The following is a 26,837-nucleotide window of genomic DNA, read 5'->3' on the forward strand; positions in this document are numbered from 1 at the left end:
GGAGTGCAGCAGTTCAGTAGGCTGATACCAGGGTTGGCAGGGCTGTCCTATGAAGGAGAGATTAGTTTAACTGGGCCTGTATTCACTAGACTTTAGAAGGATGACAGGAGATCGGTTTGAAACATATAAAATTCTAACAGAAGATAGAAGATAGAAGCAGGAGGAGGCCCTTTGAGCCTGCTCCGCCATTTATCACGATCATGGCTGATCATCCAACTCAATAGCCTAATCCTGCTTTCTCCCCGTAGCTTTTGATCTCATTCGCCCCAAGTGCTATATCTCGCCGCCTCTTGAATATATTCAATGTTTTATCATCAACTACTTTCTGTGGTATGAGTTCCACAGGTTCACCATTCTTTGGGTGAAGAAATGTCTCCCCATCTCTGTCCGAAATGGTTTACCCGGAATCCTCAGGTGACCCCTGGTTCTGGACACACCCACCATCGGGAACATCTTCCCTGCATCTACCCCGTCTAATCCTGTTAGAATTTTATAAGTCTCTATGACACCCCCCCTCATTCTTCGGAATTCCAGCAAGAACAATCCTAACCTAGTCAATCTCTCCTCATACGACAGTCCCGCCAACCCTGGAATCAGTCTGGTAAACCTTTGCTGCATTCCCCCAAGAGAGCAAGAACATCTTTCGTCAGAACAGGAGACCAAAACTACACACAATATTCGAGATGTGGCCTCACCAAGGCCCTGTATAATTGCAGCAACACATTCCTGATTCTGTACTCGAAACTTCTAGCAATGAAGGCCAATATACCATTAGCCTTCTTTACCGTCTGCTGCACCTGCATGCTTACCTTCAACGACTGGTGCACAAGGACACCCAGGTCCCACTGCACACTCCCCTCTCCCAATTTACAAACATTCAGGTAGTAATCTGCCTTCCTGTCTTTGCTTCCAAAGTGAATAACCTCTCACTTATCCAAATTATACTGCATCTACCATTGATTTGCCCACTCGCCCAACAAGTTTAGATCATGCTGTAGGATCTCTTTGTTTTCTCTCTGCCAACCAGTTTTCTATCCACCTCGATACACTTCCCCCAATCCCATGCGCTTTACTCTTGCACAATAATCTCTTATGCGGGATTTTGGCAAACACCTTCTGAAAGTCCAAATATACCACATCGATTGGCTCCTCCTTGTCAACTGTACTGGTAACATCTTCAAAGAATTCCTACAGATTTGTAAAACATGATTTCCATTTCATAAATCCATGCTGACTCCGACTGATCCTGCCACTGCTTTCTAAATGTTCCGCTATAAAGTCCTTGATAATGGATTCAAGGATTCTCCCCACTACCGATCGATGTTAGTAGTTGGACAAACTAGATGCAGGGAGGATATTTTCCCTAGCTGGGGAATCTAGAACCAGGGGACACAGTCTTAGGCTATGGAACAGATGCTTTGTGTGAAGAAATGTTTCTTCTTCTCAGTCCTAAAGGATGGTGAACCTGTGGAATTCTCTACCACAGAAGGCTGTGGAGGCCAAGTCACTGAAAGTATTCAAGAAAGCGATAGATACATTTTTAGATGTTAATGGCATCGAGGCATATGGGGAGAAAGCTGGAATATGGCATTGAGGTAGAGAATCAGTCATGATCATAATAAATGGCAGAGGAGGCTTGAAGGGCCTACACCTGCTTCTAGTTTCTATGCTTAAATCAGGGCTAGGCAAAAATTAATGTGCTTCAACGTTTACCTTCAAATTTTGTAAAAAGGATTGTTGGTTGCATTTTTATTAAAAACTTTTAATGCTTAATTGCTTAATTTCTCAAAACAAAAGCTCTTTTCATTTAAATACTATATGTGGCGATTGTAGGGGTACAAATCAGACTTCCTTAAAAATTATATTCCTTTGAAAGGCTCACAGTGGTGTTAATGTGTTGGTCACAGGGCAGGACCTACAACCAAGTTGAATTTGAAGCACACAATGTCTATTTACTCAGCAGAGTATATTTAAACAACACATTGCAGAAAATAACCTATAGAATCTATTTAAAGAATTACTATAAACTACAGCAAACACAAGATAAAAACAAAATACTGTGGATGCTGGAAATCTGAAATAGAAGCACGTGCTGGATACTCAGCAGGCCACGCAGTAGGGGTGCAGAGAGAAACAGAATTAACATTTTGAGTGGAATATGACGCCTTCCAAACTCTTGTTCCTTTCTTCACACTTGCTTTTTATTACAGCAGTCTAAAACGACAGCGGCATCCGTGTATGTGATACAAATTGATTTCTTCAGCAAAAAGCTGAGTGGAAGACAGTTGCATAACAAGTGTGCATGTTAAAATCCATTCCAGTCACTTTCCATATTCACAGGGGAATTACCCAATTCTGAGCAGGACTTTTGTTACAACCAGGGATGGGAAATTAATTCTAATTTTATCACCAACTGTCACATCCCCAAATTAATCAAGAAAAACATTGTGAGCTGACAAAATTGATCCTCCAGACCCATTTTTAAAATTCCACTGATTTTGTTGGAATTCACTTCACACTATCAAATCTGGCTCCCCTTTACCTTAGGTTTATCATCTTCCGCTGTGATAAGCATCTTGATTTAGTACAAGCTTGTATTAGTACATTCATCTCAGTGCACCAGAAAATGAGCTGGTATGACGTGCCACTATAAAATCAGAACAAACCTGACAACATTCTGGCTGCAAGTCAAGTACTCAACTTCCTTGTGTTCCAAGAGTTGGTCATTCAGATAGTTTAAAAGCTGCATTGAGGAATGAGAGACTAAAGTGCTCCATAACAGCATTAAGATATTAGAGTCATATGGTACATTGATTAAATTAAGTGTATTGTAATTTGCAGAAGCGGGCAAGGAGAGTGAAAATAAGATTTAAACACAAACCTTGATGTTAGATATCTAATCATAATCCAGGCTGGCACTTTATGATGCAACACTGAAGGAGTGCTGCACTGTTGGAGATGCCATATTTCAGAGCAGGCATTAAACAGAGGTCCTGTCTGCCTTGTTACGTACAAGTTGCACCTATTATGGTGCCTCCAAATGCACATCAAACAAAAAAGTTGGCACCAAGCGATATAAGACGACATTAGGACAAACGACCAAAGCTTGGTGAAAGTGTTAAGATCTAAGGAGTGTATTAACAGTAGGAGGAGTGTCTCATGGACAAGATGAGGATAGGGCCTATGGGGTGATGGGATAGAAAATAGATAAAGATGCAGATTCAGGGTTTAGACAGAGGCCAAAGAGAACCCTAGGGAAAGTTTAGCCCTATGGGCTTGGAGAAGTGAGTGATGAAATGTCCAGAGACTGCTGGATGAATCGTCTCAATCTCGTGACAATGAAGTCACTGAGCTCTGGCACCCTTGCTGTTGGAGTAGAGAGCGAATAAGGCAGGGGAGAGGGGCTTAAGAAAATGAATTGCAGAGGAGACAATTTAAAAAAAAAACAGGTTTTACATTTGCGAGGATGTGAATGATCACATGGCATAAAATAAGTGCCGAGAAGTCATCCCAATATCCTGGTCATCTCATTTCATTGCTGTTTGCAGGACCTTGTGTGCAGATTTCCTACATTAAAACTGTTTAAAAGTGCTTAATTGGCCATAAAGTGCTTTGGGATTTCCTGAGGTCATGAAAAGTACTAAATAAGCACGCAATTTCTTTCTTTCTTTAGATTACTGTATTGTACTAAGTAATTTGGACAGCCAAAAATAACCAATGGGACAATGCTGCTATCCAGAAGTATTCTATCCAGATACGTATTCATTTATGTTTCTGTAACCCGAATGTTAATCCTGTAAGCATTGGGCGTGACACAATGTGTATTTTTCTAATTTGATTTTGGTTGATTACAATACAATTCTCCCACATTGGAGGAAATTATTTTGTCATGCATACTGTGATGCAGTCCTTAAAAAAATCCACTGCATAATTTTTTTCAAGCAGGCATAAACATAGTTTGTTTAATTACTTGTGGCAAGTCGCCACGATCCCCCAGTTCAGCACACCCTATTAAGCTTCAGCTGCATATCTGAACTTGGGTAAATTGTACTACAATACCATATGCCCCAAAAAATAGCTGCGGATAAGAGCAAAACATGATTCTGCTCCCTCATTGCTGTTGACCCTGACGGAGAAGCTGTTTGCTCCACTTCCATCTTCCTTTCCACACCTGTTATCCTCTCCCTTTTTCTTTCAACAGCTTTTCTTGCTAACTTTTCTTTAACTGTTAGACTGAAACACTTTGATTAAACCTACTCGGGATGGCCCCCAGCGCCCTCTCCTCCTGCTCAGTGCCCATATGGCCCTGGAGATCACCTCGGGACGGACGGGCAGCTGGTTTGAGCCACGGCTGCCCCAGAGTCATCTGGCTGTGCTATCCCTGGCGGCTCCCGATGTCTGCACCATCTGTCAATGTCCTCGGCAATGCTCATGTGATTTCTGCAGTGCCTCAGCAGTGCCCACCTGCGACTGGGACAAGCACCGCAGCGCCTTGACCATTCCCATCTGAGAGTGGGATATGCCCTGCAGCACCTCATCAAGGTCAGCCTGGTACTGTGTCACGTCCCCCAGTGAGTGGGGCATTCTGCCGAGGCCCTCAGCCTTGACCATCACTGACTGCATCACACCTTGGACACCTCCACTAATGCTGCTGATGTCGTGCACCAGGCTCTCCACTGTGGCCGTCACCCTGGCAGTGATGGCCTCGGTGCCATGCATTGCCTGCGACAGCTCCTGCGCCCGTGCTCTCAGACTCCTCCCATCAGCTATGGACCTGTTGATATGCCACTGACGTCTCCCTCGGAATGTCCCGGCCGCTCCCTAACGTTGCTATCAGCATGTTCCATAGGCTCAGCATCAGGCTGCGACCCAGCTGGGTCCAGGGATCCAGCAGGCCTCCAACTGCTGTCTCGTCTGGGCGTTACTGCCTCCACCCGATGTACATCAGTAACTGTGTGGTGTTCACCAGATTGTGCCCCAGAAGCATGACCACTAGCATTTCCCACCGAGGTGCAAGTCTCTACACTAGTGTTAGGTGGGGATGACAGCTGTGACATGTTAATTGTGGCATCCTCGGAGCTCTCCTCCGAGGTGGTCTCATGGGAGGCAGGGGAGAGGGGCTACCCCGGATGGACTGGTGCCATCAGTTGGGGGACCTGCGGGAGAATGGACAAGTGGTAACTGTCACCCTCCATCATCTCCAGGGCCCATTCTTCTAAGGTTGTGAGGATTCTTATGTATAGCACCCCTCTGCCAGCCTGGGCTCTCTCCCGGAAATTGTGGGAGAGCTTCTCCTGCAGAGACAGAGAGCATCGTTGGCCACACGCTTTGTGTGTTCACAGTGTTAGTGGTGGTGGTGAAGCAAGGGTTGGGTGGTGGCTTGAAGAGAAAGGTGGGAGGGGCATATGGAGGGTTTGTTTGGGGGGGGGGGGGGGGGGGGGCATTAGTATCAACTCACCCGTACTGCCTGGTGTAGGTCATTGACCTTCTTGTGGCACTGGAGGCCAATCCTCCTGGTCACACCTCCTGGCTGAAGGTCGCTGCTGCTTCGTCCCAGGTAGCACTGGCTGCCTTGTGGCTCACTCTCCTGGACCCTCGAGGGAACAGGAGATTCTTCCTGGCCTCCAATGCATCTAGGAGCGGGCCTCCCCAGGTTCGCGTCTCCAAACCTTGGGTCTGGTCATCTTGGCGCCATGGCTGCGAGCTGAGTGGAGTTCGCTGTGCGGGTGCTGTTTAAGTGTTACGTGACCTGGTTAGCCGGGAAGGGAGGGGGAGCACAGTCCCAGCGAATTGGCTGGCGAGCCTTCAATTGTGGTTTGAAGCCCTGAGGCCTCTTTAAGTGGACCGATTAACATTGAATAGTGTTGGCGGTCTCGTCAGGAAGCTTGCGGCAGTTCCTGCTCACTTCCACACTTAGAAATCTTCGTGCCCAATATCTCCGCAGTGGCTTGGTATCAAATTTTATCATATAATTTTCTTGAAGTGGCTTGGGACGTTTTACTACATTGAAGGCACTTAAATAACCAAACTGTGTGCCAGAACTCTGACGACAGCACATGCGCAGTTGCAGTGTCAGAGTGCCATCTCTGTGCATTAAAGCAAACATGTTGGCTTGACACAGACTAACAATAAGTTCAAGTTACCCGTGGCTAACTCTGTGCATTCCTTAAACAATTGTAAGTTCTTGTACCTAGTCCACATATTATTTATAAACTGTTCCCTCTGAAAAACATGCTTCTGACAACTAAGTAAACTGTCAGGAAGTAGAGGTAGTTTTTAAACGAGCTTGTATTGTTGAATATTAGAAGTAAGGTATAGATTGGAGTTTAATTTTGTGTCTCGATGTAAGAAAGGTTAAAACTCTGGTTCGATTCTGTTTAAACACAAGTGTTTGCATGTTTCATTTCAAACTGTGCCTGCATTATGTTTAGAGTTTATAACATGATAAGCAAACAGGGACTTAAAGAAAGACTGAATAGTTGTTTAGTGACCAAGGGTAATCTTTAAGTTAGAAATGCCTTGGAGCTAGGTAATGGGAGTGAGGGCAGCTCTCACAGCTCTGCTAGATGCAGAACAATAGCATAATGGGACGAAAACAAGTCCCAGAAACGAAAGAACAGCTAGTCTAGGAATCAGGGAATGAAAAGAGAAGTTTCAGGAAGATTGAAGTCAAAGGAACAAAAGAAACTGGAATTTGAACGATACTGTTCACTAACGTTAACGACTGAATAGTATTCTCTTGGTGGCTGGGTACCCGGGTGTTTATATGGAAGTCTGAACGAATGAGGCAATTCAAAGCAGAGGAATACTGAAAGGAGAGTGGGAAATCCTAGAAGTATCCTTGTGGAAAACAGCTGAGGAAAACATAGTTTGTAAGATTCTACGGCATGTCTTTTCAAGAGTTGAATTTAGAAACCGGAGAGATAATTATCCAGGGGGATTTGAGGAGAAATTCACAGAAGTTCGATTGGATGGCATCTGCCACTTGGCTTGGGAATAGGGTGGGTCTGATCACAGTTGGCGTGTTGGTTTACAAGTACAGTGTATTTGCTAAGAACATTATTGCACAAGACACATTTTGTAACCAGTGTTATCCTTAAAATCTGCATATATTGTTAAGATAAGTAGGAGTGAAATCGAATTGTATTATAGTCAAATTTTTCATGTTCAATCAATGTCTTTTTTCCTGTTGTTAAAAGCTAATGGGCAGTCCTGTGACTCTGAATCATAGAATTTACAGTGCAGAAGGAGGCCATTTGGCCCATCAGGTCTGCACCGGCCCTTAGAAAGAGCACCCTACCCAATCCCACACCTCCACCCTATCCCCATAACCCAGTAATCTCACCCAACACTAAGGGCAATTTTGGATACGAAGGGCAATTTCGCATGGCCAATCCACCTAACCTTCACATCTTTGGACTGTGGGAGGAAACCGGGGCACCCGGAGGAAACCCACGCACACACGGGGAGAACGTGCAAACTCCGCACAGACAGTGACCCAAGCCGGAAATCGAACCTGGGACCCTGGAGCTGTGAAGCAATCGTGCTATCCACTATGCTACCGTGCTGCCCATTTGTATTTTCTTAAAATGCCATTTTGTGAGCTAGTGTTCCATTCTGGGACCTTCCCGTCCAGTAGCAACATCAACTGGGAGCGTAATAAAATGTTGAAGATATATATTCATGAAGTTTCCAATGTGAAGAATAGATTGTAATACTTAGTTTAATAAAGACACATGGATTGGATTGGATTCTGTTTATTGTCACGTGTACGGAGGTAGTGTGAAAAGTATTTTTCTGTGAGCAGCTCAACAGATCATTAAGTCCATGAAAAGAAAAGGAAATAAAAGAAAATACATAATAGGGCACTTATTGATAAATAAGTGGTCAATAAAATACTAGTTTGACTAAAATGTTTAAGAAAAATATTAATCACCTATTGTGGGACTTGCACAAAGCTCTTACGCGCTGAATCTAGCTAAAGGAGGTAGCAGTGACATAAAATCTAATTGAGATTGCATCACAGATTAGGAACTGGGGTGAATTGTTGCTGGCAATTATGTTTTCTGTGTGCTTCGGTGAAATCAAAGCAGAACCAAACTCTTGCCACCAACCAGCGAAGCCACAACAGTTGCACTTGCTCCAGCAGCTGCCACATCGGTCGAGTGCACATGACGTCTTTCTGTCGGCAGCAGGAGTTACAGTGATACAAATGCAAGTTTTTGTTGGGTAAAGGAAAGCACTGTGCAGGAGGGTAGCACTTTATCTTAAGTCACACATATTTAGAAAGGATTGATGAAAGCTAAACTACTCTGATTAGGCCGTTTTTAATAGTACTCTTTCTCAGAAGTGTTTCTACCAACTGAAATTATGCTGCAGCCAGTTGACAATGTTATACAGCCGTCTCTTCCAGGTGGTCTCACATCCAATCCACTGATCCCCATGTGCCCACTCACGCTACATTGTCAGTGTTACATTGGTATTCATCAGTACACTGCACCAACACCAAAACAACAGTTTTAAAATGGCACAAAGTAATACTATGACCCAGTTAGGAAGCCAGTATTTAAACTGCAGGACTGTAACCATATGCCAACTTCAAGGGGAAAAAAACCAAACAAATAAAATAGCAGACGCTGAAGCACAAAAGCATCTGAGCCCACATTAAACACATTGTGTTTTCAGTTAGTAAAATAAACACAGATTTTAATATCAATATCTTCTGTTTCTACTAGTGATTAACTAGGTTGCCATACAGAATCTAGACGCAGGGCACCATTCAAATCAGCGAGCCAATGTCACAGAGAAAAATGCTTGCCAAGCAGGCGTCATGGGAGCAAACTCCAAGTCTGGAGCAGTCGACCGTTTACTGTATAATGAATTCTCAGCGATTGTGATTCTGCGTCAATTTTTCATTTGAGAGTAAAGAAACAGTAGGACACAAAGAAAGAGCAATAAAATGTTCATAACAGCAATCAATTCAACTCCTTTTAATATTTGAGTAATGTTTCTGACATACTGCTGCAGCCTGCTTTTACTTGCTTAATAAGAAGTTTCAAAATGTTGGCAAAAACAAATTCAGGTCTTCAATAACCAGCTCACCGCACAGAGCTTGCTTCTATGTGTAATGTTTATTTAATGAGGTTAGCTGCGCTTTCAGCTTGAAAAATGCAACTGTCTGATTAACAAGGTTTTGACTTTGTTTTAGTGGAAAGTGAGGAGGGCGGTTGGAGTGAGGAGATTTAGATGTTGATTAAGAGTTCCTGCAAAAGTTTATTTCCCGCAATTTCAAACTAGAAAGCAAATTTATTCCTGACTTCATCCCTTGTCACAAGTGACTAAGTTTACTTATCCTCTAAAGATAAATGCCGATGCCATACATTTAATACATAAATTTTACCACTCTAAAAATTTCAAAAACAAAGGAGTGTGTCGATACACAGTTAAACATCAAATATGCCGAGACATATTTCACATTGAATTAAATCAGGTGACCTCCAGTGGCCAATTCAGCCCCTTGTCCTGGAGTTTAAAACGCCATGTGTGCCAAAATGTTGACAGTTCCTTAGGTGCTAGTGAAATATTTAGCTCTGCTGTGTTGAACAGTAGTCACAATGGTCTGCAGAGCAGTTGCAATTGGTCAGTCTCAAGTCAAACTTAAACAAATATCACATATCTGATCAGACACATCCCACATGATAAATACTCATCAATGTACTGTACTTACAGTTCCTCAAGATAAGGGAGCTTTTGGAAGGAGTCAGGTTGCAGTTCAGTTATATTATTCATGCTTGTATCTCTGGAAAACAGTTTATAATATGTTATAAACACGTGTCAACAAAAACACATCATTAACATTTTACATTTTCAACAAATTTTGTTATTTTTTCCGTAGCATTTATTCAGATTCTCTTTTTAAAAGGTACTGACTATGCTGGGTAATGTTTACCACTGTTACCAGGTACCTTGCAACATATTTTGCATGATTATTGTTAGGATCAGACTTTGTGTCGCTTCACAGCTGACCCAAATCATTCAACTGTCCAATGACCACATGGAGCAGTATGATCAGAAGTGGCAAGGCAAAATCCACCCCCTTCCTCACACAAATCGAGTACTGAAACAAATTGTGCAGCACCTTGATTGCTACCTTAGTGGAGCTCCGGTAACTCGTTGCAGACCAGGAACAGAGGTGTGTGTTTCGCACAAACTTGAATGAATCTAGAGTTAGATTAACAAAAATGAAACTTCAAATGCTTTATCTGCCACAAAGGCAGCATTCTTAGAGCAGAGGGGTTTCTAGAAGCCTAACTGATCAGAAAACCAGAGTTATGCAGGTAGGAGTTTATAGCACAGAAGGCCATCTATGCTTCTGCTGCCAATGTATTAGTGCAATCCAAAACTAATCTTCCATGTGCAGACATGGAGATAATTAGAACCAATAAATAAACTAAAAACACCATTTACAAATCAGCATATTTTCCCGTGCAGCATATAATCAAGAACATTTTGCTACAAGTGATCAGTCATTTCACCATTTAAGTTGACTTCCTGCCTGATTCCACATAACTCCATTCCAGTTGGTGTTATAACTGGACAGGAAGATCCCAGATTGGAACCCTGGCACAAAAGACCGTAACTTTTTTTAAGAAAACATGGTGAAACAGAATCGCAAACCGCTAATTAGTTTTAACAACTTAGAAAAATATATTTATTAAACCTGGTTTAATTATAATACAATACTTCATACCTTAACAAATACACACAGATTTTAAGATTAACACAGATGACACAAGTACATTTGAAGTCACAATGGTCCCATGAGATACAGATTGGCTGTGGTCAAATACACACTCTGCTCATAAATCCCAAGGGAATTTCTGTGGATGCCTCCTCAGAATCCACCAAGTGATTGTCACAGAAGAGTTCCAAAACTCAACTTCCCAAAACATAATCATGCGTTCCATTAGCAGTTTGCATTCCAAAATCCAATCTACATATTCCAAAAGTTTCTCATGTACCGAGCTTCCGTTCCACTTTGATCAGTGAGACCAGTCCCAGATTTTACACCAACTCTTCAGGATTCCTTTGTCTTGACTGACTTCCACTGTTGCACAATCTCTGATATCCAGCTAATACTGTCTTCCCAATTTCTTTAAAATTTGTTTCGTAGACCATAGTAAGGCATTCCAAATTTTAGGATGACTTTAGAAACTGTTTCTCACCAGCTGATTCCTCCATTTTGTCTGAAGTGCCTGTTTCGATTTCCTGGTTTCTACAACCAACTGTCCTTTAGTTTCTCTGGAGCTTGTTTCCTTGTACATTATTCCATTGTACAAATTTTTCTGCTTCGCCTGGCTTTCTATTTACCACGGCCTGACGTCCAGGGACACGGTGGCACAGTGATTAACAGTTGTCTCAGAGAGCCAGGGATCCTGGTTCAATTCCAGCCTTGAGTGACTCATCTCTGTGGAGTTGCACATTCTCTCCATGTCTGCTTGGGTTTCGTCCCATAGCCCAAAGATTTGCAGGTTGTGTGGATTAGCCATGTTAAATTGCCCCTTAATGTCCAAAAGATGTGTAGGTGAGGTTAAGGGGTTTTTAAGATAGGGCTGGCGAGTGGGCTTGGGTGGAGTGCACTTGCAGTGACCCAGTGCAGACTTGGGAGGCTGAATGGCCTCCTTCTGCACTTTAGGGATCCTATGGAAAAACTAAGAACAAAAGGAAAGCTCTCTCTCTCTCTGAGAAGTGGCTTTCTGTTGCTGAGCAAACCGTGGTCCTATTTATTCTTCATACTTGTAGCCCTCTCTAAGTATAATAGAATCCCAGTTGGAAATTAAACCAACCCCCACACATACAAACACCTTCTCCAGCCTGAATTTAGCTGTAGAACCCTGCCAGGCATGGAAACATTAAATTAACCCCACCTAAGACTATGCCTTATTTCTAATGTTTCTACCACCTTAAAACTACCTTTGTTTTCCTGACACTATTCAACCTTTTAACTATTGACGGAACTTACGCACAAATTAAGGGCAAAGGAAAATAGGAATACAGGAGAAACTAATTTTAGTAAATGGGTGGCAGGTATGTAGAGCAGATACTGCACAGGTGGTGGAACAAGAACCTTACTGGGTTTCAAGAAGAAATTAAAAAGATTTTGATCAACAAATTAGATTATAGGGCAGCACGGTGGTGCAGTGGGTTAGCCCTGCAGCCTCACGGCGCCGAGGTCCCAGGTTCGATCCTGGCTTTGGGTCACTGTCCGTGTGGAGTTTGCACATTCTCCCCGTGTTTGCGTGGGTTTCACCCCCACAACCCAAAGATGTGCAGGTGAGGTGGATCGGCCATGCTAAATTGCCCCTTAATTGGAAAAAAATAATTGGGTACTCTAAATTTATATTAAAAAAATAAAAATAAATAAATAAAAAAAATTAGATTATAGACTTTTAGCAATGCAACAATCGAGCACCTGGATAGGGAGGCTAGATGAACCAAAAAGTCTTCCCCCTTCCTGTTCCTATGATTTTAAAAGATAGCCACACTACAATTGTTGTTACCGATCCTCCAACGGTTAAAGTTCCAAATTTACAAACTAGCAAGAAATAGAACGGTATTGCTGGGCAAAGTGAGCCAAATTTAAGGGGAGAGGTCATGAGATACACTCAACACACAAGATTTTCTATGTATAAGGTTATAAAAAATGATGGGTGAAAATAATAAAAGTCAATAACCTAAAGCAGTATTATTGCCAAACCAACATATTTTCCCAAACTTTCTGGAGATGAGCGAGATACTTAGGTCCGTTACCCGTGTAGCTGTAACTTTCAGACAGAGCATGACAGAACATTTTACTGAGGAATCTTACCTTGAAGTATGGAACGGTCAGTACAGTTACATAGTGTTCTGTGAATACTTTTTTTTAAAAATGGTTTTACATTAAATCCAACTTTTGTCAACTCAAAAAACATAAATGTTCCTTTACTGTAAAATATCAGTTCCCCAAAACAACATTACTGCAGAGAATTATTTTAGACCATTTAACCTTACAAGAGTCAGAAATTTGAAACAAACTATGAAACTATATACATTTCAATACACGCTGGGACTCTTATGAATCAATTCCCAACAGGATTCGCATTGATAAAGAGTATTGCCAAAAAAAAAGTCTTGATAAGGTGTAAACTTTATAGGACTGAGGTGAGGAGAAATCTCTTTACCCAGTGAGTGATGAATCTGTGGAATTCGATACCACAGAAAGTAGTTGAGGCCAAAATGTTATGTAATTTTAAGAAGGAATTAGATATAGCTCTTGGGGCTAAAGGGATCAAGGGATATGGGGGAGGGGGATGGGTAAAAGGATGGCTGGATCAGGGTACAGTATTGAACTTTATGATCAGCCATGTTCATAATGAATGGCGGAGCAGGCTCAAAACACTGAATAGCCTCATGAGTCTATTTTCTATGTTTCCAAATGTGCATCCTCCATCCCATAGCATGTCGTGACAAATATAATACTGAGTTAGTTCGTGGAGCCATTCAGCTGAATTTATTAACCATGAGTGAACAGTTTGATCCAATTTAATCCTTTGAATTTTCCAAGTAGTTGTAAATTACAGCAACAGGCCTTTCAGTTTAGATAAAGGATCTGGATCGGCACAGGTTGGGAGGGCCGAAGGGCCTGTTCCTGTGCTGTAATTTTTCTTTGCTCTTTGTAGTACAGGATGTGTTGCAATAACTCACTTTGAAAATTTCTATGATACACCTTTGGAAGTAAAAATCCGTCAAAGATAATTCTGTTCAGAAAAACACCAAGGGCAATAAAAAATTGCAAGGCCACCAATTATGATAGAATTTACCCTGCAGTTTGAGGGGGAGAAGCTGGAATCAGATGTAACGGTATTACAATTAAACAAAGGTAATTGCAAAGACATGAGGGAGGAGCTGGCCAGAGTTGATTGGAAAGGAGCCTAGCAGGGAGACAGTGGAACAGTCAATGGCAGGAGTTTTTGGGGGGGCTATTCGGGAGGCTTGCCTGAAATTCATCCCGAGGAGGAGGAACCGTGCAAAGGGGAGGATGACGCATCCATGGTTGATGAGGGAAGACAAGGATACAAGATAGTGAGGATTAGTGAAAAGCCAGGAGGATTGGGAAGCCTTTAAAAATGAGCAGAGGACAACTAAGAACACATAAGAACATAAGAAATAGGATCAGGAGTAGGCCATCTGGCCCTTCGAGCCTGCTCCGCCATTCAATGAGATCATGGCTGATCTTTTGTGGACTCGGCTCCACTTTCCCGCCCGAACACTATAACCCGTTTCTTCTTATATTCTTCTTATAACACAAGTACAGTCCCAGTCTACTCAATCTCTCCTCGTAATCCAACCCTCTCAACTCTGGGATTAACCTCGTGAATCTCTTCTGCACATCTTCCAGCGCGGAGTACATCCTTTCTCAGGTAAGGAGACCAAAACTGAACACAAGGTATGGCCTCACTAATACCTTATACAGTTTGCAGCATAACATCCCTAGTCATAAACTCCATCCCCATCCCTCTAGCAATGAAGGACAAAACTCCATTCCCTTCTTAATCACCTGTTGCACCTGTAAACCAACTTTTTGCAACTCATGACCCGGACACCCAGGTCCCTCTGCACAGCAACATGTTTTAATATTTACCATTTAAATAATAATCCTTTTTACTGTTATTCCTATCAAAATGGATAACCTCACATTTGTCAACATTTTATTCCATCTGCCAGACACTAGCCCATTCACTTAAACTATCCAAATCCCTCTGCCGACTTCCAGTATCTCTGCACTTTTTGCTTTACCATTCATCTTAGTGTCATCTGCAAACTGGGACGCATTGCACTTGGTCCCCAACTCCAAATCATCTATGTAAATTGTGAACAATTGTGGGTCCAACACTGATCCCTGAGGGACACCACTAGCTACTGATTGCCAACCAGAGAACACCCATTAATCCCCACTCTTTGCTTTCTATTAATTAACCAATCTTCTAATCCATGCTACTACTTTACCCCTTAACACCATGCATCTTTATCTTATCAGCAACCTCGTGTGCACCTTGTCAAAAGCTTTCTGAAAATCCAGATATAACACATCCATTGGCTCCCCGTTGTCTCCCGCACTGGTAATGTCCTCAAAAATTCCCTAAATTAGTTAGGCATGACCTACCCTTTAATGAACTCATGCTGCATTTAGCCAATGGGACAATTTCCATCCGATGCCTCGCTATTTCTTCCTTGATGATAGATTCCAACATCTTCCCTACTACTGAAGTTAAACTAACTGGCCTATAATTACTCCTTCTTCCTACCTCCTTTTTTAAACAGTGGTGTCACGTTTGCTAATTTCCAATCCGCCGGGAACCACCCCAATCTAGTGAATTTTAGTAAATTATCACGAGTGCATTTGCAATTTCCCTAGCCATCTCTTTCAGTACCCTGGGATGCATTCCATTAGGGCCAGGAGACTGTCTACTTTTAGCCTCATTAGCTTGCCCTTCACTACATCCTTGGTGATAATAATCGTCTCAAGATCCTTACCTGTCATAGCCTCATTTCCATCAGTCATGGCTTGTTATTTGTGTCTTCCACTGTGAAGACCGACCCAAAAAAACCTGTTCAGTTCCTCAGCCATTGTCTCATCTCCCATCTCATCCTCTAAAGACCAATATTTACCTTAGTCACTCTTTTTACAAAAAAATGGCAGAGGAACGGAATAGTTACTTTGCAACAATCTTCACAGTGGGATACAAGAACTCCAGGAGAATGGGGGGGCAGAGAGTGTAGGGGCCATCATAAGGAGTAGGTGCTGGGGAAGCTGAAAGGTTAGAAGGTGAATAAGTCCCTGGACCAGGTGAACTACAGCCCAGGGTTCTGAAGGAGATTGTGGAGGCATTGATGGTGATCTTTCAGGAATCACTGGAGGCAGAGAGGGTCCCAGAGGACTGGAAAATGGCTAATGTAACATCCCTGTTTAAGGGAGGCAGAGGTGGGAAATTATAGGCCGGTTAGCCGGACTTCGGTCTTTGGTAAGATTTTAGATTCCATTAGTAAAGATGAGATTGCAGAATACTTGATAAAATAGGACTGATTCAGCACGGCTTCGTCAAGGGGAGATTATGTCTAACTAATCTGTTAAAATTATTTGAGGTGGTAACTTGGTGAGTCAGATGATACAAAGATATGCAAAGGAAGAGGTAGTATTGAGGAAGCAAGGGGGCTGCAGAAGGACTTGGACAGGCTAGGACAGTGGGCAAAGAAGTGGTAGATGGAATACACTGTGGCAAAGTGTGAGGTTATGCATTTTGGTAGGAAGAAGGTAGGCATAGACTATTTTCTAAATGGGAAAAGGCTTAGGAAATCAGAAGCACAAAGGGATTAGTTCAAAATTCTCTTACGGTTAATCTGCAGGATCAGTCAGCAGTTAGGGAAGGCAAATTAAATGTTAGCATTCATGTCTCGAGAGCTAGAATACAAGAGCAGGGACGTACTTCTGAGGCTGTCTCAGTCTCTGGTCAGACCCCACTTGGAGGAGAGTGGTTTTGGGTTCTGTATTTAAGGAAGGATGTGCTAGCTTGGGAAAGGGTCCAGAGATTCACAAGAATAAACCCTGGAATGAAGAGCTTGTAATACGAGGACTCTGGGTCTGTACATTGGAGTTTAGAAGGATGAGGGGGGAAACTTCTTGAAACTTACAGAATACTGAGAGGCCTGGATAGAGTAGACATGGAGAGAATGTTTCCACTAGTAGGAAAAACTAGAACCAGAGGACACAACCTCAGACTGACAGGACGCACTTTTAAAACAGAGATGATGAGGATTTGTACAGCAAGAGGGTTGTGAATCTGTGGAATCTTTTGCTGCAGAAGGCTGTGGAGGCCAAATCAGTGAGCGTCATAAGACAGAGATAGTTTGGGGCAGCATGGTAGCATGGTGGTTAGCATAAATGCTTCACAGCTCCAGGGTCCCAGGTTCGATTCCCGGCTGGGTCACTGTCTGTGCGGAGTCTGCACGTCCTCCCAGTGTGTGCGTGGGTTTCCTCCGGGTGCTCCGGTTTCCTCCCACAGTCCAAAGATGTGCGGGTTAGGTGGATTGGCTATGCTAAATTGCCCTTAGTGTCCTAAAAAATAAGGTGGGGGGGGGGGGTGGTTGTTGGGTTACTGGTAGAGGGTGGATACGTTGACTTGAGTAGGGTGATCATTGCTCGGCACAACATCGAGAGCCGAAGGGCCTGTTCTGTGCTGTACTGTTCTATGTTCTATAGTTAAGTTCTTGATTAATAAGGGGATCATGGGTTATGGGGAGAAGACAGAATGGGGATGAAAAAATATCAGTCATGACTGAATGGGCCGAATGCTCCTATATGTTATGGTCTTAATTCAACCGTGACCACATGCATAAGACAATGATATATAATGAACACATTACCAATTTACAGCACGCAGCTTTTGCAATAGCTTCAAGTGATTCAAAGAAAATCCTTTCAGAAACAAAATAGGCAAGTGCTTACATGCCAAATATGTAAAAAACGCCAGACTTACCTCTCAGAGGGAAGTAAGAGACTGCTGTGTGCTCTGTTTCACAGAGACATGGCTCACCCCCGCCTCACCGGACTGTGCCATACAACCTGAAGGCTTCTTTATTCACCGGGCAGACTGCACGGCATCTTCAGGCAAAGCGAAGGGTGGAGGGATTTGCCTCCTCATCAACTCCTCCTGTTGCTTCGATGTGGGGACCCTGGCGACCTACTGCTCCCCAGACCTGGAATACTTGACCGTGAAGTGCCGCCCATACTATCTTCCACGTAAGTTCACTTCATCCATTATCACATCGGTCTACATCTCGCCCCAGGCAGAAGTAAGGAAGGCGCTGGATGAACTGTACACAGTCATAAACAACTATGATAACAGAACACCCGGAGGCCTTGTTCATCGTGGCCCGAGACGTCCACCAGCACATCTCCTGTCCCACCAGGGCCGACAACACTCTTGACCACTGCTACTCAAAAATCAAGGGCGCCTACCGTTCCATCCCCCGACCGCATTTTGGGAAATCCGACCATAAGACTGTGCTCCTTCTCCCGGCTTACAAGCAGAAACTCAAGCAGGAGAATCCAGCTAAGAAGGTTGTGTAGTCCTGGTCCGAGGAGACAGAAGAGCTCATACGTGACTGCTTAGAGACAGTGGACTGGTCCATATTTAAGAACTCAGCGACTAACTTAAATGAGTATGCCACCACCGTCACAGACTTCATCAGCAAATGTGTGGACGACTGCGTGCCAAAGAAAGCAGTACGTACGATCCCCTACCGGAAACCATGGCTCAACCGCGAGATTGACTCCCTACTGAAGGACAGATCTGAGGCATTCAAAGCAGACGACCCTGTCCTATACAAGAAATCCAGGTACGACCTCCGCAAAGCCATCAGAGATGCCAAGAGAGAATATCAAACTAAGCTAGAGTCACAGACAGACTCTCGGCGGTTGTGGCAAGGACTAAACAACATAACGGGCTACAAAGCGAAGCCGAGCAGTATCTCTGGCAGCAGTGCACCCCTCCCCAATGAACTTAATGCATTCTATGCTCGGTTTGAGCAGGTAACCAACAATCTGCTGTCGAGTGCCCCAGCAGCCCATAATTCACCCATACCCACCATCACAGCTTCCGAAGTCAGATCGGCCTTCCGGAAAGTGAACCCACAGAAGGCGACGGGCCCGGACGGGATCCCTGGTCGTGCACTCAGAGCCTGCGCAGACCAGCTGGCAGAGGTATTCACAGACATCTTTAACCTATCCCTACTCCACTCCGAGGTCCCCACCTGCTTCAAGACCACCATCATACCGGTACCAAAGAAGAACCAGGCAACATGCCTCAATGACTACCGCCCGGTGGCCCTGACGTCAGTTGCAATGAAGTGCTTCGAGAGGCTGATCATGAAGCGCATCACCTCCATACTCCCGGAACGCCTTGACCCACTTCAATTCGCATACCGTCGCAACTGGTCCACATCAGACGCCATTTTCCTGGCCCTACACTCATTCCTAGAGCATCTCGAAAACAAGGACTCCTACATCAGACTCCTATTTATCGACTACAGCTCCGCCTTCAACATCATAATCCCAGCCAAGCTCATATCAAAGCTCCAAAACCTAGGACTTGGCTCTCCACTCTGCAACCGGATCCTTGATTTTCTGACCAACAGACCACAATCAGTAAGAATGAACACCAACACCTCCTCCACAATAGTCCTCAATACCGGTGCACCTGTACACACATGACAGCGTGGCAAAACTTGGTTCCAACTCCATCTACAAGTTTTGCTGACGATACGACCACAAGTGGGCCGGATCTCGAATAACGATGAGTCAGAATACAGGATGGAGATAGAGAACCTAGTGGAGTGGTGTAACGACAACAATCTCTCCCTCAATGCCAGCAAAACTAAAGAGCTGGTCATTGACTTCAGGAAGCAAAGTACTGTACACACCCCTGTCAGCATCAACGGGGCCGAGGTGGAGATGGTTAGCAGTTTCAAATTCCTAGGGGTACACATCACCAAAAATCTGTCCTGGTCCACTCACGTCGACGCTATCACCAAGAAAGCACAACAGCGCCTATACTTGCTCAGGAAACTAAGGAAATTCGGCATGTCCACATTAACCCTTACCAACTTTTACAGATGCACTATAGAAAGCATCCTATCAGGCTGCATCACAGCCTGGTATGGCAACTGCTCGGCCCAGGACCGCAAGGAACTTCAGAGAGTCGTGAATACCACCCAGTCCATCACACAAACCTGCCTCCCATCCATGGACTCCATCTACACGTCCCGCTGCCGGGGGAAAGCGGGCAGCATAATCAAGGATCCCTCCCACCCGACTTACTCACTTTTCCAACTTCTTCCATTGGGCAGGAGATACAGAAGTCTGAGAACACGCACGAACAGACTCAAAAAACAGCTTCTTCCCCACTGTCACCAGACTCCTAAATGACCCTCTTATTGACTGACCTCATTAACACTACACCCTGTATGCTTCATCCGATGCCAATGCTTATGTACAGTAAGAAGTCTTACAACACCAGGTTAAAGTCCAACAGGTTTGTTTCAAACACGAGCTTTCGGAGCACGGCTCCTTCTTCAGGTGAAGAAGGAGCCGTGCTCCGAAAGCTCGTGTTTGAAACAAACCTGTTGGACTTTAACCTGGTGTTGTAAGACTTCTTACTGTGCTCACCCCAGTCCAACGCCGGCATCTCCACATCAATGCTTATGTAGTTACATTGTATATCTTGAGTTGCCCTATTATGTATTTTCTTGAATTTTGTTTAATTCCCTTTTCTTCCATGTACTGAATGATCTGTTGAGCTGCTTGCAGAAAAATACTTTTCACTGTACCTCAGTACAAGTGACATTAAACAAATCCAATCCAAACCAAAAGGATACTCTACAGCAATCCAGGTGGGATTTCCCCCATCACCAATGGCTCCCCATTTTGCACTGAGAATGCAACTTAACTTCTTTATTGTGTCATGTTCATAGATTTGAAATAGCCTATTACAAAGTTTGGTCAAACTAAACTTTTAATACTGTGTTGTACTGTTAACATATGATGCTCACTCAACATTTCTATGGTTGCAGGTTGAAGTCCATTATGACTAATATTCAAATCTGTCAACTCCGCAGTACTTTGCATTGCTGCTTTCACGGTACAGGGTGGGGCAACTTTTAGCTCAAAGTGGCAATATTATCTGATTTTTTGTGTTGGCACCCTTACATGGTCTGTTTCCAAATAGAGCAAAGTTAAAAATTCTTTAACTTTATACTGATCTTCCATCATTTTTTTTGAAGGCAGTTAAAAAATAAATTAGCACACAGTAATGTCACCAGTGACCAGACTAAAAGCCAAAGATACCATGCATACCACATACTACTTTTATTTATAGAACTGAAGGCAAGCAAGAAAAATGCCACATCTTATAAAAGGTCTACTATTAACCAGCCATACTGCCTGGTATGGCTATTGAAACTCAATACAGTTTTAAGAATATTATTTAACTCGTGGTACTTACTATGGTAGGAACAACACCTCCAAAGTTCCAAGAATTTAAGACAATCCCTTTCCATAAAAATAAGTGCTCTTCATTGTGCCACTACATTCATGCACACTCGCAGGCAATCAGCTTTTTGTAATGAAAATTTGAAAGTGTGCATGAAGCTTCCTCCCTGGTCCCTCGAGTGTCATTTGTATTCTTATTTTATGTATTCTATTTCATGGTACCATATTCTAAAACTGTACTAGACCATTATTTAATATGATATTTGAGTATAATAGGATAACATTACTTGGTACTTTATTCTAATATATAAACATTATAGACCATTATATTCTTCTTTGAAGTACTGAGTGTTGCATTGTGAGAGGTGTCTTCTGTTTAAGGCATTAATCTGCAGTCTGATCTGCTTCTTTAGGTGGTCATAAGAGACCTTCTGATCCCAAAGAGCCATGGCCAACAATATGGTGACTCATCTTACTGATATTTGTTGGACATTGCAATGCGCAAACTGGCTGCTATATTTGCCTAAAAACAATGGCTGCATTTTGTAGCTATTGCATTATGTAATAAGTTAACGTGGAATCCCGACAGTGCAGGAGCCATTTGGCCCATCATATGTGTACCGACCCTCCAAAAGAGCACCAACGCACTACGCTTCCCTATCTCCGTAACCCTGTTTAACGCCAAGGGACAATTTAGCATGGCCAATCCACCTAACCGGCACATCTTTGGACTGTGGGAGGAAACAGGAGCATCCGAAGGAAATCCATGCAGACAAGGGAAGAAAGTGCAAACTCAACACTGTGACCCAAGGTCGAAATGGAACCCGGGACCCTGCCACTGTGAGACAGCAGTGCTAACCGCTGTGCTACCTGCCGTCCTTGTGCCACCAAGTCGTTATACAACATGAGAAGTATTTTACCTCGAAACACATTAGTTACAGCATCTTCATTATAAATAAACCTGCATTTAGTCACCTCCTCTCATGAATTGATTAACTCATGTGAAGATATTTATATTAGATATATTCTAATCCAAGTAACCATTCTTGTTGTGCGAGTCTACACAGTGAATACTGGCAGCCTATTTTGACTACTGGACAGCATCACAATGGACACAGATCCTGTCCTGGGATAACATCTATAATCTATACATATGCACTGAGGAGTCAACAAGTAATGGAAAGAAGTGGGAACCAATGCTCGTTCTTTCACCCTTAACTTGGGCACCTGGTTCAATTGTCATGGAACAACTGTCACCCTTGAAGAGATCCATGGACACTAATAAATCTCAACTTCCATTAAAAAGTAGACATGAGAGTTCTACATAGTTGCTGCATTTTCTTTAAAAAGTAATCAGAACCAAATGTTCTTTTTGCATGGTTTAAAAAAAGGCAAAACTATTTCAGAGTATATTTAATTTTAATAAGGCAAATGTTTTCTCCTACATGTAAATATTTTAATGGTGCGTTGTGGTATGTTGAGCAAAGTGACAAATAATAGCACGTCTGAAAAGAATGTCACAAATTGACACAAGTTAAACAGCTGAAATCAACTTGCAATGTGGTGCATAGTTAAAATTCTACATACAAAGCTAATAAACATTTTCAAAAAAGGCAGAAGATCTTTGACTGCAGCTGTGACTTTACATTGAATAAAACTGATAGTATATGAAGCAGGATAACCTTGGACTTTTAGTAGAGACCAGTTTTCAAATATTAAAGTACTTTCCCCATTTCTCTCCTCCTGAAGCTGGGCGATAGTTTCCATGCCGCCCGCCAGATCTTCAAGATTTTGTCCAAATCATTGTTCTTCATGTGCAAAATAAGACAGCACTCTCCAGCATCACCAATTAATCACCTATTACAATGGCCCTTTTGTGATTGTTAATACTGGAAAATCTGCCAGGGTCTCAGTGGTGGAGTGGTGGAGTAGTAAGCCAGAGACCTGGGGTAGAGCTCTGGTTCTAATCCAACTGCAGCAGATGGTGAATTTTGAATTCAATGACAATCTTGAATTAAACGTCACGATGACCATACGACCATTGTCTTGTGATGAAAAAGCATCTATCATTCCGGTGTAAAACTGGCAGCAACTTTCGCCACCCACACTTCCAATGTGGAAATCCGGAATTTTCTATCACTTATACTTCATTCCTCCACGGGATGCATTGCAGTCTTCACAGATGCAACTAATACAATCAATAAATTCACCTGAACAACTAGTCTCATCGTACGAAGCATCAAAAATATTAAGCTTTGTTGAATGAAGTGGAATTTAGTTTTAATGACCTATGAAGTCATAACTATTAATATCTCCCCCTTAAAAACCCTGAGTACACAAATATGGGCTGTCATTCCTTCTGAATTAACATTTTTATAAAAGCCGATGGGTTTTAAAATATTTTTTAAAGCTTATTCTATTTCATCTTCATCTTTACTCCATGTCTATATTCTAATCTTTATTTTGTTCATGTACATTGATTAAAAAGTGTATTATAATCCCTGTTTACTTCCTGCATTGCTGTCCAAGAATTCCTCAATCTGACAAGCTTGATGGCTTTACAATTGCTGGACTCCAAAGACATCCTGATGAATGGCACCAGATTCAAATCATCACAACGGAGAAAAATAGATTCATTTACGTCCACAATAAATGTTTGTGAACAGCTTTTCTCAAGGTCAACAGCAAATGCTGCCCTTTCTCGGATAGCTCCAAAATCTGTATTGGGACATAATACATCACTATTTCCCAGGATTGGATTAGATAGGGCAGGCAGTGGCACTGGACTAGTAATCCAGAAGCCCAGGGTAACGCACCAAGGACCCTGGGGTCGAATGGTGGTATGGTGAAATGGTGAAATTTGAATTCAATAAAAATCTCAAATTAAAAGTCTAATGATGACCATGACACCATTGTTGAATGTCATAAAACCCCATCTGGTTCATTAATGTCCTTCAGGGAAGGAAGCCTGCCAACTCTACATGGCCTGCATGCGACCCGAGACTCACAGCAATGTTGATTAAATAGGCAAGTCCCAGCCAGCGATGCCTACATCCCATGATTGGTGTCAGCCTTCCGTCTTGCAAGGCAATCATTTGCACCATGGTGGTCAATGCGTTAGGTGCCTCACTCGTTTTCAGCAAGGGCTGCACGATTTGCTGGCCTCTTTTCTCTAGCCAGATGAGTTTTGACAGTAACTTCATTGCAGTGTTAATGTAAGCCTACTTGGGACACTAATAAAGATTATTATTTTCATTTCTGCTCACCTCTTGCATTGCCCTTCCAAACACTCATCCTTCAGTGATCATCTCCAGGGAGTCAACTTCAACGTCTGCCATCTTCATATCTCACTTTCAGGTGTCCTTGCAATGGAGGTATGAATGACCAGGGGATTGTGACACAGTGGCCAGTTCACTGTACAAAAGGTCTTTGTGTATAAGACTGCTATCCAATCGGTAAACATGCCTGAGCCAGTGCAGTAACTAAAGGTGATGGCTGATGGATGTGCAAGCTCCGGGACCTCAGAGGGTGATCTGGTCTTGCCAAGAGATTCTCAGGATATATCCAAGAGGCAAAGGTGGAAAATGTTCAGCCTTTCTCCTGGCTAGCATACGAGAGTCTAGATCTCACTACTGTAGAGCACGCCGAGGACACAGGCTTGTTAAACTCACAATTTGATGTTCTCAGTCAGGTTGCCGCGTTCCCCACACACTTACTCAGCTTGGCCAGAACAGTTGCAGCTTTTGCAATCAGTGCTGATTTCAGCATCAAGTGACTGTTGATGTGGTGCCTAGGTATGTGAAGCTATGAACACCTTTAGTGCCACATTGCCAATGCTGACAGGTGGTGGCATGGCAACACCCTGAACCATGACATTGGTCTTACTGATGCTGATGGCCAAACTAAAGTCTTTATGAGTATGAGATTCTGTCCATCTCCTGCTGCAGGAATGATATTGGGCACTGTCAGCATAGAGCAGTTCCCTGATGAGGACTTGGATCTCAGGCCAGCAAGGCTGAACAATTTATCAGTTCTGGTACACAAGTGGACACCCTCTCTAGATGACCTGAAGGCAGCAAATATGCCTAATAGTGTTACTGGATTTCAAAGAGTTCTGATCTTTCCCAATCACAGCTGACATTACCCATCATGTTGTCACAGAAAGAAGTCATCAAATTAAGCTTCAGCAGGCAGCCAATTTTCTCCTGTAGCTTAATCAGACTGCCTCTCCTCACATAATTGAATGCCCTGGCGAGATGGACGAGTGGTCTTCTTTGGCCACGGCATTTCTCTTCCAGTTGCTGTACCGAGCAGATCTTCTAATTCAAAAACTATACTGGGATTTGTGTAGATGCGCTTGTCCAGGATTCACAAGTCTATTTTGTAACAATAAAAATTGGAACGAACATTCTTAGCTCACTTGTGTTCATTTTGAGGGGCTGGTTTAGCTCACTCAGCTAAATCACTGGCTTTTAAAGCAGACCAAGCAGGCCAGCAGCACGGTTCGATTCCCGTACCAGCCTCCCCGGACAGGCGCCGGAATGTGGCGACTAGGGGCTTTTCACAGTAACTTCATTGAAGCCTACTCGAGACAATAAGCGATTTTCATTTCATTTCATACACAAGGGGGTTATTTTTTGACCAGCTAAACACTATATGCAGCCTACTCTTGGTAATTTAGTCATATTTTGTACTAAAAAAATTGAACTACAAAAAGGTTGAAACAAATAAACTGTAAAATAGACTACATTCCCAGGCAAATTTATTTCCTTGCTTCCGACTCTTGGTAGAAGGGAAAATTGATACAGGTCAAATCCAATGGGACCCGAAGAGTCATACTGGCCTCAAAACATTAACACTCTTTCTCTCTCCACAGATGTTGCTGGACCTCCCGAGTTTTTCCAGCACTTTCCGTTTTCAGTATATTCAATTTTGATTTGGGCCATCTGATACCTGGCTAAGAACGAATCAGCCAATATGGAAATAGAAGGTTAATCAGTGGCCAATTGCAATTAACTCACCAATGGAACATTCAACATTTGAATTTGGGAAGTTAGAAGGCCAATCTGAGAAACTTTGGCTTCTAATAATGCGACAGAAACAAAAAAAAACTCACCAGGCAACCAACAAAATGAAGACACACACCCAAGCACACTTACATAGATTGTATGCTAAAATCCCAGCAAATACAATTCCAGAACCTTCTACCTCGCTTTCACAAATGTGGTATTTGTAGGTATCAGGAAAGCAGACATCAAACAGGGTGGGATCTGGTGAGGCAAACTATCAAAAAGCTGAAGCACATTTGATTTCAGATAAATTATGCTGACTGTTCACTGAAGTTCAAAATCTGCAACCCAATGTACAGAAGTTGCTGACATAGCCTCTGGTGAATTAAAGGAGCTGACCTACCCAGTGCCTAAATCGAGGCCGAGAATTGCAAACTAGACCAAAGCAGATTTAAACTGTAGGCTGTTCAAATGTTGACTTAAATCGAAATGTTTAATTATGGAGTTTGCAAACTTGACTAGCTTCACACTGCATTTGGATGCAAGTCAAGCCACATTAATAGGAGCGGATTAAACCTCCAATTAGGTGTATACTTTTTCTGTTGAAAAACAGTACTGTTCAATTTCCACTGAAGCTTAATACAAACTAGTTATGAATTATAAAATTTGCAGTGCAAAATTACAGTAATTTGAACACATTCCAAGAAAACCCAAGTCAATTAAATTTGAAGTACCTGTTTTGT

General features: G+C 42.8%; 1 protein-coding gene across 1 annotated transcript in view; it reads right to left on the minus strand.

The window, feature by feature from the left end:
- Positions 1-26,837, minus strand: part of lgr4 (leucine-rich repeat containing G protein-coupled receptor 4) — a 129,562-nt gene that overhangs the window by 85,091 nt on the left and 17,634 nt on the right. The window contains exon 2 of the mRNA XM_038808305.1: positions 9,728-9,799. Coding sequence (XP_038664233.1) covers positions 9,728-9,799 — 72 coding nt within the window. The remainder of the gene's footprint in view (positions 1-9,727; positions 9,800-26,837) is intronic.

Source organism: Scyliorhinus canicula, chromosome 9, assembly GCF_902713615.1.
Source record: "Scyliorhinus canicula chromosome 9, sScyCan1.1, whole genome shotgun sequence".
NCBI lineage: Eukaryota > Metazoa > Chordata > Chondrichthyes > Carcharhiniformes > Scyliorhinidae > Scyliorhinus > Scyliorhinus canicula.